Here is a 14,523-nt window from a genome sequence, read left to right on the forward strand (position 1 = left end):
AAATCATATAATGTTCATCTCGTTTTTGTTCAGGAACTTAAATGTCTATGGTTTTTAGTTTAGTTTTTATGAAGTGAAGTACATTTTCGTCAATGCACACTGATTTACTCCCACCTATTGTTTATTAATGAGGGTTTTAGTCTAGTCTAGTTTTAGTCCAGTAAAAAATGTGGGTTGACGAAATTATTTTTGTTTAGTTTTCATTGATGAAATTAACATTAATACACACTAGACTGGTTGACAGCCAATCACAGTGTTCTGTTCATACTCACATTCACAACTATAGATAATAAAGAAGCCTGACAGGTTGGGAGGAAAAAAATATGCAAAAGGGAGAGTAAGGGATGTCAAAAGTCGCTGCTTTTGTAGAAAAATTAATATAAAAATGTGGATATACAGTATTGTATAAACTGAGTTAAAGGCCAGTTTTAACTTAATCTCAAGGCAAGCTAATTGCATATCTGCTTTTAAAGGTTTTATTTAATCCGGGTTTATCTTTTTCATCCTTTATCATGACAAATACTTTTAAACAGTTTTTGACGCCTGTGCGGATTCACCAACCTTCAAGTGAAGAGCAAGGCCAAATGAGTTTAGACGAGGGAGGCCTAGACCTGACATAGTCCAAATAAATGTTGGTTATGTGTGTTGTTCTCTAAGAAGAAATGAATGACATAATACAAACAGTACTGTAACACTCCATGTCATTCTCTGCCTCAGGCTTTGCTCTGACAAATATATCAAAAATAGAAATGATTTCAGAAAAATGGTTTGGGAATCCTTCTAGTCGATAAGAGATATACAGACAGGGTACTAGAAACCTGACAAACAGTCAGACATAAAAAACAACATGATGCGTAAAACAAAAAAAGTATTTCATACATTTGATAGCAGAACTCAATGAATAATTTCACAATTAACCTCAATATATATGAGAGCTAAGAGCTAACTTTTTTTTCTTTTCTTTTTTTTTACATACACTCACTCAACCACATCACTGTAATAAAGGAAAAAGATTTTGGATTATATTTATGGTATTTTTTATTGTCATACATTATTACATTCAACTGAATTTGAACTTTTTGTCTTATAAACATTTTATATATAGAACTATTTCAAGATGTGTATGTAAACCATAAAAAAAATATATATTTGAATTTGATTGAGCAACACAAACTGTACAATGATAGGTGACGTATTTTCAATATTTATTAGTTCCCTTTTCTAGTTCTACACCACTATACCCATACAACTATAATAAACATAATTTCATTTACACCTCTCCACTGTCAATCAAAACTAAGCAATTATGCTTGTAAATAAGCACCATATATATTGTAATTTGAAGTCAGTAGACTTTGAAGGTGTACTGTGGTAACTGAGTTTATGTAAACCACCAAGTTCTTAGCTGCTTAAGTGAGCAAAGACTGCAGGATAAGAACTTTGTGATGAGGTGTGTTCTTGCCCCAGGGAACACATTTCTCAACCCACAGCCAGAAACAAGCACAGAACACGGTGGAGCTCAGTGTACAGCATAATATAAAATCATATGATGAGCGAATGGGTCAATACAAAACTGTCACCCCAACAAACTTAGAACTAGACAAATGAATACATAGTCGCAGAAACAAGTCAACAGTTGATTTGGGTCTTTTCGCTACGCGAGCATGCGCTGCATTTACCTCTTGCGCGCGCCTGTATATGTGACGTCACGGTTACTCCCAATGACCATATAAGGTATCTGACACACCAAAGTGGAATTTGTTCGGGGACAAATTTGAATTGACGAGAGGAGACGTTGTCCCAAGGCTTGTCTCCGTTAGCTCTAAATGTTAGCGAGAAGATAGCACGAGTAGGCTAGAGTCAATAGCGTCGTGGTGTGCGTTAGCGCGACTTTCTCCAGAAGGAAAAGAGGAAGCAGTTCCGCCCTCACAAGCCGCGGTGAGGCCGAGTTTTATAGCAGAGAGAAACCAAAGAAGCAAAGCGACGACAGAACTGGCTCCAAAGAGTGAAACTCGCTGCGATCTTTTATTTGTCCATTGGACAAACATTCCAGGGACTTTCCCGTTTTCAAGTGGCGGTATATTTAAAACCTCGTAAAGATGAGTTTCACGCTACCAAGTTTGAAGTTATTCTGATACCACCGCCCGTGTTGGTCTGTCGTGCTTGGATTTTATTTGAACTTTGATCTCGCTTTTTGAACTTTGCGAGTCGGTTCAAGGTTTTTTTCTTTCTTCATTGTTGATCCGGACAAGTAAAAGAAAAGGCGATGAGTGGAGACGAGGAAAGATTCAAATTGGTGGTGGTGGGAGGTGGAGGAGTGGGGAAGAGCGCCCTAACCATCCAGTTTATTCAGGTAGGATTTTTACAACATCTCCCTTAGAGCATGCATGTCTCTGTATCCAATATACTGTATACACGCTGCTGTCTAATTAAAGCATCGTGCGGATGTGGGGTGGCATTTATGGTCGATGGGGGTGGGGAATAATTGGTTATGGGGGTGTCCTTTGCTCCCCACACAAGAACATTTTCTTTAAACGGACTTTTCCATTGACTTTGTTGATGGCACAATACAGCACAGTACAGTACAGTACAGTACTCTCCCTTCTTATAGCCTACATTACCGTGCAAAAAAAAACAAACGTCTAGGATGAGTGATCAAATGAAGGTAATTAAGATGCATTAGTATTACGTATTCATTTTCATGTCAGTGTATGTAAATAAACGCTTAAAAGTGAAATACTGTACCACTACCACCTTAGTGTGATTTGTTCAATCCAACTTTATTTGTCGAGCACTTTAAAACTATAAGCACAGTGCAATACAATACTGTACAATGGTACACATAAAATACAAAAGTAAAACAAAAAAAGTAAATATGACAAAAATAAATAAGACTTAAATGTCAGTCATTTAAAAGAAAAAGAAAATCAATAGGAATTAAAACAAAAACAAAAAAGTCATCATTCAGCATTTCCCAAGGTGTCAAAGTCCAAGTAGAAAAGATGCATTCTAAATGATTTTAAAAACGGATAAAGAGGAGTTTTTTTTTAAATTATTATTGTTATTACACATCCATCCATCCATTTTCTTAACTTTTTATTCCTCACAAAGGTCGTAGCCTATCCCAGGCGGGGGTTATTATTATTATTATTTAAATCTGTTGAGGCTATTTGTTCCCTAACAGGCTCACCCTGCGCTTCAGCCTGGATTGGGGGAGTCATTAGCAGATGACCAAATGACCTAAGAGAGCAAGTGGGCAAGAGCATTTAACAAATTAAGAGATTATAAAATGAATCCTGAAATGCACTGTTAGGCACAAATGGGGAAAATGTTCGTACACTTACATGTGCCAGTTAAAAGCAGAAGAGCAGAAAAAGAAAAAAATACCTCTGACATTTGGGCAATAAAGGGAGATAATATCTTACTCTTAATTATTATTATGGAGGCAAATACATTGGTTGTTGTCCACATTAATGTGGAAGGAAATTCCATGTTTCCTGATGAAGGAACCAAGTGGAAGTAACTCAGGGGAGAAGAAAAGAGGACCTAATTGCCATTAATGCCCACCCATTCCTCTATTGGTAATTTTTTTAAATTGATTTTTTTTGGGGGGTGAACCTGATGGAAATGGGAAGCTTCTATTTTGTTATAATAAAAAAAAAACACGCTCAGCATTCTGCAAATAAGACTATATTAACAATTATAAAGTAATTGATGTAATAATGAGCATTTAAAGGTGATCCAGCTTGCATGTTTAGTCATGTTTGATCAGGATATGATTCCACAGCCAACCTTTTGGAAAAACAAACGATTTCTCAGTTGTTACGAAGAAATGCAGATGTATTTACCCAAGCAACACATTTTATTAAAATGACATGAATAGTAGCATATTTTTGAGGCCTAAGGTGAGTGTATCAAACACAAACCTGTATGTATGGCAGATAAAGTTGATCAATTCTATATAGGTGTGTGTTGAAGTGTGCATTAGTTGCTCAATGTCAACAATTTCTCTCCCAGTCCTACTTTGTGTCAGACTATGACCCGACAATTGAAGACTCCTACACGAAGATCTGCACTGTGGATGGAAAGGAGACCCGTCTGGACAGTAAGCCACACTGGCCATGATTTGTAATATACCTGTTAGTCACAGTTGTGAAGGATGTGTGATGTGTGGAAAAACAGTTTGTTGAAAAGCAGAGGGCGTGTTGTAATGTATGACAAAGGCAGTGGGTTTGCTCGGTTGATGTTCCCTTGTTAGGACTTGCACTTGGCGGCTGAGTTACTGCGCTTGTGTTTAAACTCTTCAGTGTACAGAAATGACTGCATACATGGTGTAATCCCTGGATACAATTCAGAGCCAAGTTCTGATATGAAGGGTGCGACCAACATATGACACACAAATGCACTGACTCGTCAGTGGCTGTCAGCCCTAACTTCCCTAACTCCAGTTTCCTCTCATGTACCGTAGTTACAGTAAAGGGAGATCTTATGTTCAATCATCAATATTGAATTTAGTGTACAGTCATGGCCAAAAGTTTTGAGAATGCCACAAAGTATTGGTTTTTCACAAACTTTGCTGCTTCAGTGTTTTTAGATCTTTTTGTTAGATGCTACCATGATATACTGACATATAATCACAATAATTTCACAAGTGTCAAAGTCTTTTATTGACAATTAAATTAAATGTATGCAAAGTGTCAATATTTGCAGTGTCGACCTTTTTTTTTTTTTCAAGACCTGCAATTTGCCCTGGTATGCTGTCAATTAACTTCTGGGCCACATCCTGACTGATTGCAGCCTATTATTGCATAATCAATGCTTGGAATTTGTCAGAATTTGTCGGTTTTTGTTTGTCTACCCGCCTCTTGAGGATTGACCACACGTTCTCAATGGGATTAAGGTTTGGGGAGTTTACTGGCCATGGACCCAAAATGTTGATGTTGTTCTCTCTGACCCACGTCACTTTTGCCTTATAGCCAGATGTTCGATCATGCTGGAAAAGGAATTGTTGGTCACCAAACTGTTTATGGCTGGTTGGTAGAAGTTGCTCTCGCAGGATGTTTTGGTATCATTCTTTATTCATGGCTGTGTTTTTCAGGCAAAATTGTGAGTGATTCCAGTCTCTTTGCTGAAAAGCAATCCCACACATGAATGGTCTCAGGATACTTTACTGTTCGCCTTTTATTCTCCAGACAAGCTTTTTTCCAGAGGCCACAAACAATCGGAAAGGGGATTCATCAGAGAAAATGACTTTACCCCAGTCCTCAGCAGACCAATCCCTGCATCTTTTGCAGCACAATATCAGTCTGTCCTTGAAGTTTTTTTGGAGAGAAGTGGCTTCTTTGCTGCCCTTCTTGACACCAGGCCATCCACCAAAAGTCTTCGCCTCACTGTGCGTGCGGATGCACTCACATCTGCCTGCTGCCATTCCTGATCAAGCTCCACTCTGGTGTTGGCCAGATCCTGCAACTGAATCCACTTTAGGAAATGGTCCTGGCGTTTGCTGGGCTTTCTTGGGCGCCCTGAAGCCTTCTTCACAGCAATTGAACCTCTCTCTTTGAAGTTCTTGTTTATCCGATAAATATGGACTTGGCAAAGAGGGTACATTCAAATTGCCATCATCAAAAATAAGGCAGTAGATTTTGTGAAAATTAATATTTGTTTTCATTCTCAAAACTTTTGGCCACGATTGTACATGCTCAGTTTCGAGCAGCACAGGCACGAGTGTTTAGTACGCCCGTCTCACAGTTCAGTAGGGTTCAAATCTGGGCTCTAGCATTCTCAAATACAGTTTGCATGTTCCCCCTCTGCTTGTGTAGCTTGAACATTGTAAATAGCCCTTAGGTCTGAGAAATGCTTGTTTATGCTTATCTTATCTTATCTTATCTTTGTCCATATGTGTGCTGTGAGTGACTGGGATAAAGCCAGTCAGAATAGGTTCTGGTTATCTATGGCCTTGCATGACTGTTCAGTTATACGTGTCAATTCAGTTGTAGTCCTAAGGTCTACATACACAAATCCGATGTCGGTCACCCCTTGTGGCATCAGCCTAGACGTCGGCATGCCGCGTAGAAAAATGACGTAAATACACACCGCACCGACCCCAACTATTCGGACCTTCAGTGCATGCGCAAGAAGTAATTACCCTCCATACCATCGGCGGCGATTGTCATTATTCCTAAAGCAAACCGGAAACCTCTTTGCAAGGGCGGGATATAAAAACGTAAACAAAATGCATACCGGTTACTTTTACTAATTACAAAGAGTTGCTATACTTCTCAAGGGTAAAAGTATATCCTACCTGCTATAGCCAGTCACGTCCCCATGTCATGCCATAGTTTGGCTTTCATATCTTTGTCGACATACCCTTTAACGGTAATATTGTAACGTCTTGCAAGAACGCCACCAGCGAACGTTGGTTGGGATATCACCCTTTTATTGATCTTAACAAACGCTACTGTTGGCCGTAGTCGACGCCGGAAAATAGAATACAACTCACGAGGGGCTAGAAGAAACGTCAACAACGCTCGCAACCAACCCGCATGTAACGTCGTTCCCCTCCCGCGAGACCTGTGTTGCGTTTACTAACAGTCGGACATAAGGGTGCTAAACAGAAATAGCAACACACAAGACACTTAGTTCATTACAATACCTTTGTCGGCATACCTTTTAACAGTAATATCATACAATGCCGGTCCCTCTTGAACCAAAGAGATAAAGTCATCTTCTCGATCTTCTGTCCAGACAGACATTGTACGTTCAAATACGTAGGGTACAGCAGGGTGACGATGCGCAAAATGAACGGGAAGAAAAAATGTTGAAGCGTTCCATCAGTACTGTTTATCCGCGTTCTTCACTTGCTCTTCTTGCCCCGTGCGCTGATTCGCTAGCTAACAGCCAATCACAATGATCAAATGCCTAGACACCGATTCAACATGTCGAATTTTCTGGAAACTCAAGCTTATATGTAACATTTTTAACTTAAAGATCATGCAAATCAACTTGCGATTGTGATTGGTTAGCTTGGATACAATCATGAACAGAAAGTGTTTACATCATCCAAATTATGCGTTTTTATTGGTTTAGACACGCAAATATGTCATGCCCACTGCAATCATCTATGGGTCCGAAAGGGTTAAACTCCACAAATATTTTTGATGTGACAACAGCGTGTCCTGTGTATTTGTGACATAGTATAGCCTATATGGTATTGTGGTTTTGTTTGACATGTTAAATTTGCATCAGTGGTACATGTTAAAGATTATGAAGTACCGGTATTAACGTTTAAATAATTTGGCTTTGCTAATGTGCTACCATTATGCCTTCAGTTCAGTGTACTGTGTTTGCACAAGGGAAGAAAACTTGTAGGCAAACCGCATTGATAAAAGTCACGTGTTGATGAATGATTCGTTTATGTTTTTTTGTAAGTCTTGGATACAGCAGGTCAGGAGGAGTTTGGGGCAATGAGGGAGCAGTACATGCGCTCAGGAGAAGGCTTCTTGCTGGTGTTTGCACTCAACGACAGGGGCAGGTAAGTGTGTACAGTATTTGTAAATGTCACCTTGATAAATGTGTTGGATGTGTTGATACAGTTACAGCTACAGATATTGGTCCTAAAGTGAAAACATTTGTAAAATGCAAGCATGTTTCTGTGGGAAATGCTATGACCCCAAACGGCACCAACTATTAGAGCTTTTATTCAATTTTATACTTGATACCTGGACTGTGATTATCTAATTATTTGGCTGGCTTTTAATAGTCATAATTCAGCAAGGAAGTACCAGAAGGAACAAGTTTTCATCTCTCCAACCATAAAGAGTTAAATTTCCCTAAAATGGTGTTACTTTGTGTCCAGCAAATTTGTCGGTTAAAGTGGTCAAGCCCTCAGTTGTAACTGGTGACTCAACACAGAAGCATTCATTTTCGCATGTTAAGCGTTTTATGGGAAGGGCTGCTACTATACGGTATATTCGGTGTTGTTGTTATTGATGTTGGCTAATTACCTTAGCTAAGGGGGTGACACAGCGTGCAATATACTGCACATCTGCATGTGAAAAGGAAGTTGAGGATCCAAAACTGTTTTGGGTAATGAAACCGTGTTGGAATGAAGCCCTGAACTGATGCCGACAGCTGCCTTTTTGACCACAAGGGGCAGTATTGTCTTCCAGTTGCCTGAGCCTCTCTGCGTCACAGCTAGGAGGAATGTTTTTTTTCTTGCTTTAAGCTTAGTCTGAGTTGAAAGGTCATCCGCACAGGCCTGAATTTGCGCCGCCCTTTGTGAGGAGGCAGTGACGTTGCTCGCTTGCAGGCAGCCTGCTTGGTCGCTCATGTGTTCAGATGATCTTATGCAGAGTCTCTTCCTTCTTTGTCAGCATAAACATGGCCTGAACGCTATGCAAACAGACCACTAGCTGATAACGACTCATCCATATTAAGAATTTATCTCGAGTCACAAAGGGGAAGAGTGCTTTCATGACTGCTTTATTAGTTCCCGACCAAAAACCTTATACACATTTTCAGTCCAATTGAGTAGAGATTTAGACAATGGTGAAATGGTGATGGTCTGACTCTGAGCTACTGCACACAATTAATCGAGGATTTAAAATGTGTGTTTTGAAAGGTTAGCCGACTTTGCAAAAGATTTGAGAATCTGGTGGAAAATGTGAATACAGTGAACTTCCGCTATTCAAGGTGGATGAGAACACGAGCCCTTGCGCAAATGGTGAAAATCTGCAAGTCATTGACACTCACCCCTCAAAAAACTTTGGAATTGCCAATAGAGATCCTGACGTCACGGGACTTACTCAGAGTGGCAGCCACATCTTCTATGCTGGCAAAATGGTTGCGCTAATGGCCATTTTGGGACGCGTGACGTCAACGTCAGGATCTCTATGGGAAAACTCCTTCACTCATTTCAACATAATTCATTGACGCAAAGATGCCACAAGATGGCACCAAAGACATGCTTTATTGCTTTGGCCTGAACACAAAAGCAGTAAATAAGTAAGTTTTTCCTTAGATAACAGGATAGGAAAGGTTATTTAACAAATCTGTGAATCTTTAACTGAACGTTTTAAAACATATATCTCATCCAATAACCGTGAGGAGACTTCTTTAAAAAATATACATGCATAAAATGTTGTCTTTTTTAAATAATTTTTATGCTGCCTTGGTTTTGTTTGTGTAAATGTTGCTTAAACAGCCACTCTTAAAGTCCTATTTTCAAAAATGTATATATGATTTCATTAAAGGTGTCCTCCACCTTATTGACAGAGCAGATGGTGGCGGCAAACTGAATTACATACACTTCCTGCATATTTGTTGACATAAACATCTTCAGGGCTGGCATGGCTCAGGTGGTAGAGCGGTTGCCTCCCAACCCAAAGGTTGTGAATTCGATCCTCAACTTTTGTGACCATGTTGAAGTGTCCTTGAGCAAGATACTGAAGTTGCTCATAACGTATCATCAAGAGGTAAAATGAGGAGACAGTGCTTTGAGTACCTAAAAAAGTGCTATTCAAGTGAAAACCCATTCATAAAAATCCTGTGAGTCACACAATTTACATGTGTTCAAACTCTGTGGTAAGTGCATACAAAATGACCTCCTGGCACTTCAGTTCACAGATCCATCTGGTGTTTTGCGAAAATGAGGCTCTCTCCAGTGGCATTAAAGGTATAGACAGCTAGAGTGACAAAGATGCACCATTTGTTAAATAGTAAAAAAAACAAAAACAAAGGAACCCTTAATACAATAAGATCAATTTGCACTAGTTGTTATAGCAAAGGCGTATAGGCAAAACATATCCTATATTGTATATCCTAAAATGGAATTAGCTTCGGAAAACATGATGCAAAATATTGATATTAGTTTAGAATATAATAAAATAAAATATAATAAGAAACAATGATGGAATTTTCTCTTTAAAAAAATAAAATAAAATACGTCCTGTAGATGTCCTCCCGTATGAATGCATAACTCTGCTGTCGAGAGTCCTCATTGACTGCTGCAACATCTCAGCTGGGATTCCATCATTCTTAAATGGCATATTTTAAGCTTTCAATTACTATGAATAAAATATTTTTCTTCAATCACTTGTTTTATTGGATTGTTAAAAAGTTATTGTTTTTTTCTTTTTTTGGGTCACCCTGTAGTAATGTCCTTTTGTGTTCCTATTTGTCCCATTAGCTACCATGAGGTTCAGAAGTTTCACACCCAGATCCTGAGAGTGAAGGATCGGGATGACTTCCCCATGCTGCTGGTGGGAAACAAGGCAGATCTGGAGCAGCAAAGAGTGGTAACTAACACCCTTGTGCATCTTTTCGTGCTGTGGCAAGCATCTACGTTTTTTTTTAAAGAAAATTTGTGTTGGTAATTGTATAAAAACAAAAAACTATATCTACTATTAAAATGTTTTAAATATTTTTATACACTATACAGTACTGTATGAAAACGTGATTTTTAAATATAGTACCTGACACTTCATCGTCAGAAAAGTAAAAATGTAACACGTTTGTCGTTATAACTGTGAATGAAGGTTGTTTTTGCCCGTTTAAATGTTGTTAGTTAGCAGTATTAGGGGGGAAAAGACAACGTATTTTTTTTACACCAAGAATGTGAAGGGGGTGAGGCAAATCTGGATCAATGCAGTTAACCAGCACAGCACAACTTCTCCTGTGTTCATCTCCCTGGAAGTAAACTTGTGACATATTGTACAAGGATAGTGTTCCTTTTTCCATACAAATGAATACAAAGAATCCATTATGAGTTAAACTGATGTCATTATACCTTCATGTACTCGATAGGCAATGTGTTGAGTAACATTCCATGTGTAAAATGATGGCTTGCTTGTGGTTTGCCCTCTTAAGTTTTGTGTCGTTTCAGAGACATATATTCTATTGTATATCTTTGTTTTGTCTTAGATCCCTAGGGAGGATGCTCAGGCATTTGCCAGAGAAAATAGGATCTACTACATGGAGGCTTCAGCTAAGAACCGCTACAATGTTGATGAAGCCTTCTTGGAGCTGGTGCGAATTGTCAGGTATTTCTATCTTGACTCCTTTGTATACATACGCCCATGGACTAAACTGTTGGTACTTTCCGTTAACGAAAGGTAAACAGACAATGACGAAATTTGTCATTCTTCCCTCACAGAAGGTTTCAGGAAATGGAGTGTCCTCCCCCTCCAACTCATCATGCTGGGAAACAGAAGAGCGGCGGCTGCCCCTGCGTCCTCCTCTAAGCACCGTTACTATGGACACCAAAACCTCTCCAGCTTGTCCAAAAAGAAGTGTGAGCGTTTGTGTCAGACCGGATTAAGGAGCGTCATTTTCCCGTTGAAATGCTTTCATTTGCACTTTTACCAAAAAGCAACTTGTAAATCAGTATCCTGTATTTTAGTCTCAAGCGAGGAGCTTACAACAGCAGCAGAAATAGTTCTGTTGGTGACATGGGATAATAATGACGTGACTGTATATAGTTACAGCCCATAAATAGGGACGTCCTCACATTATGGTGGGCTATAAATGTGTTGTGGCATTCGGGTACTGATGTCAGCAAAGACATCACCGCAATAGGTACTCTAACTGCCATAATGGTGAGTTAGTATGCAGTAAAGTCAATCAGTCCACATACAACAATAATAATAATAAATAAATAAAAAATGTTGAGGTTGGCACACCCAATTACAAAACATCATTGTGCGGTCATGTTCAAAGGTGTCCTGCAGGGGGTAGCAGAGCACAGAACAGAAAAGTCAGCAAACGTCATAGCAACAGCATAATTTTTCTTTATGTTTTTGCAATTTTTACATTTGTGGTGCCAAAAAAAATAGCAGTCAGTGTGACTGCCTCAAATACTATAGATAGTTACTAACCATTTCAAAATTAATTGTTGACAATATTTTGGAGAAAAAAACCCACACAAAACAAACAAATAATGCAGGTGTGCACTGATCCATGCAGTGGCAGAACTACAGAACCCATTTTCTGCATTTCAACGCAATTCAACATTTGAGCTCCCAACTATTAGATTGGTAAAATGTTCTGGATTTATTTGGGTTTGATGATTGATTTGGTTTGATATTGATGCACATGGTATTTTGGTCATGCACTTTTTTTTCTTTTTTTTACATGATTCAAACCTTCACTAAATTCCATAAATAATTGTAAATGGTTTACATGAACATCTTGACCAAACTAGTAGGTACATCATAGTTTATTCGTGCTCATGCTTTATATTATGAACATAAAGTAGGTTTAGCATCGATCACGTGCTGTCCTGTCTCATGGTGTGATGGAGGGACTCATGTTATCTTCTGTTGAATGAAACGGCTGAGGAAAATGCTGGACTGGCCGCTACCACACTCATGCTTTAATATGAAGCCTGACCCTCGTTAATATTGACCTTGCAATCCTTGTCCACAATGCTGTGTCACCGACTGCTACAGCTTCTTCTTTGGGAGATTATTTCTCCTTATTTTATTTTCCAAATACAAGAAATAACTCTAGAAGTTGAGTTGTCACCAAGGCAAAGCTACGACAGCGTATTAGGGACATGCATAAATATATATATATATATATATTTTTTTTTTTTAGAGTTTGGGGACAATATATAAAGTGGCAGATTTGCAAACACATTCATACATTTTGGTATATTTTTTGTACAAGTAGCTAAGTTGTGTCAAATCTGCTGCTCTCTGTCATTCACTTGCATTTACCTAAAGTATGCTAGCTTCTGATAGGTTAGTGTTAGTCAGCTGATAGGGGATCAGAAAGTGTTGTCATTCTAGCTGCCGTGTATGACGAGTAAAGTTGAAATCAAGAATCCGTCTTAATTTTGCCTTTTCATTTTATAAACAGTATCCCATTAAGCACCAACAAATCCTCACATTAGACTATAGCTACGCTACGTGTATTTCTTGTGAATTTTTTCTCGCAAATTTGCCACTTTATAAAATTGCTAATTTGTGAGTTTTTTTTTCTCTGAATATTACCCCCCTCTGGAAAAAAAATATTTATACGTGGCCCTAATACGCCGTCGTACAAAGCTGTAATTCTTAGGAGTAAGAAAAAACGTTTCGTGTTGATTATGGAATGTGTATTATTTTTACACTGTCAAAACAATTTGACCCGAAAAAAATGCTTCATCCTCACCATTTCTGAAGTCTTTATATGTTCCACACCATTTTGTGCTACAATAACATGTGAGCCAGAGCCTATATCAGTTCAACCAACCACTTTTGCAGACAGTATCACGCATGGAAATTACTACCGGTAGTTTTATTTGGTTGAAATGTGCATCCAGGTTTAGGTTTGTGCATCCAAGTGGTGCACACGGGTCCTGGAGTTGTGTAAATGTGTGCTTTGATGTTCTAAATTGTGTGGTTATTATTTGGAATTTTATTGAAATACAGAAATGTTTTTGTAAAATTATGTGTATTGCTTTGGGCAGTGTAAATCCATGTCATATTTTTAAAATGAATGATTTGCATATATATATATACACATATTACAAACTGCAATTCAAATGTTTTATTGTGACTCAAAAGACAATTCACTTTTTTGTACCTCATTAAAATATTCACCAAACCTCAGAGCTCACTGACTGTCATAATTGTGCATATACATCTATGTATACAGCACTGTAATTTATTTGAATTTTTTGAACCCATAACCAGCAAAAAGTGAGCGAACTGGTTTACAGTGTTCCCTTGCTATAACACGGTTCACTCGCTGTATTGCTGATTTTTGTGGTGCAATTTTGCATGCATTCTTTTTTTTACAGTAATGCACCTTTTTTTTATGAAGGTTTGAACATTGAGAATGTTTAAACAAGAGAGAAATGTGAGGAAATGTAAATGCCTCAATTAGAAAACTGTATAAACTGTGATGTTTTTTTTAGAGCCTTAAAACATTTAGAATAAATGTAAAACATAAAGCTAACTACTTTGCGGGTTTTATTTATTATGGGTATTTTTGGAACCTAACCCCAGCGGAAAACGAGGAAACACTGTACTCCACCAAAAACATAGAAAACAACAGGACAACTCGTTTGTGGGTTTAGTCACTTTGGGATCATACCAGAAAAACTACAGAATGTGTTGTTTTTAAGTCAAGGAGTTATCTGAAATGAAAAGGTTAAAACAAGCGATCGGTATCGCTTTAATTACTGTACATAGATCACTGATCTGTAAATATTACTGGATAGCTGATAGCCCATACACGCCCGTGCAAGCCGTTGAAGCCACAGGGCGGCCATCTTACCACTCCGATCTCGCAAGCAGACTACTGTATATACTAGCGGTGTGCCAAAAAATCAATTCTCATAAGAATCCCGTTTCTCATTTAGTACAATTCAGAATCGATTTTAAATGTCCCAAAATCGAATTTATTTAAATTATTTTATACTATCTTGTCTGTGTCTGCCTTTATTTGGAGGGCTGTTCATGTTGTACCCGGTTTGGCCACTGAGGGGCAGTGCGGTTCCACGTGGTTTAATACACTGTTAAGTTTTAGCCACATTAG

General features: G+C 38.4%; 1 protein-coding gene across 1 annotated transcript; it reads left to right on the forward strand.

Moving 5' to 3' along the window:
• The first annotated feature begins 1,756 nt into the window (after positions 1–1,756).
• Positions 1,757–13,592, forward strand: rras (RAS related). Its single transcript, XM_077556074.1, has 6 exons — positions 1,757–2,353; positions 4,018–4,105; positions 7,429–7,531; positions 10,187–10,295; positions 10,921–11,039; positions 11,153–13,592. The coding sequence occupies exons 1-6, from the start codon at positions 2,267–2,269 to the stop codon at positions 11,238–11,240; spliced, it is 594 nt and encodes a 197-aa protein (XP_077412200.1). The 5' UTR covers positions 1,757–2,266; the 3' UTR covers positions 11,241–13,592.
• Positions 13,593–14,523: the final 931 nt, after the last annotated feature.

This window comes from Vanacampus margaritifer, chromosome 2 (genome assembly GCF_051991255.1).
Source record: "Vanacampus margaritifer isolate UIUO_Vmar chromosome 2, RoL_Vmar_1.0, whole genome shotgun sequence".
NCBI lineage: Eukaryota > Metazoa > Chordata > Actinopteri > Syngnathiformes > Syngnathidae > Vanacampus > Vanacampus margaritifer.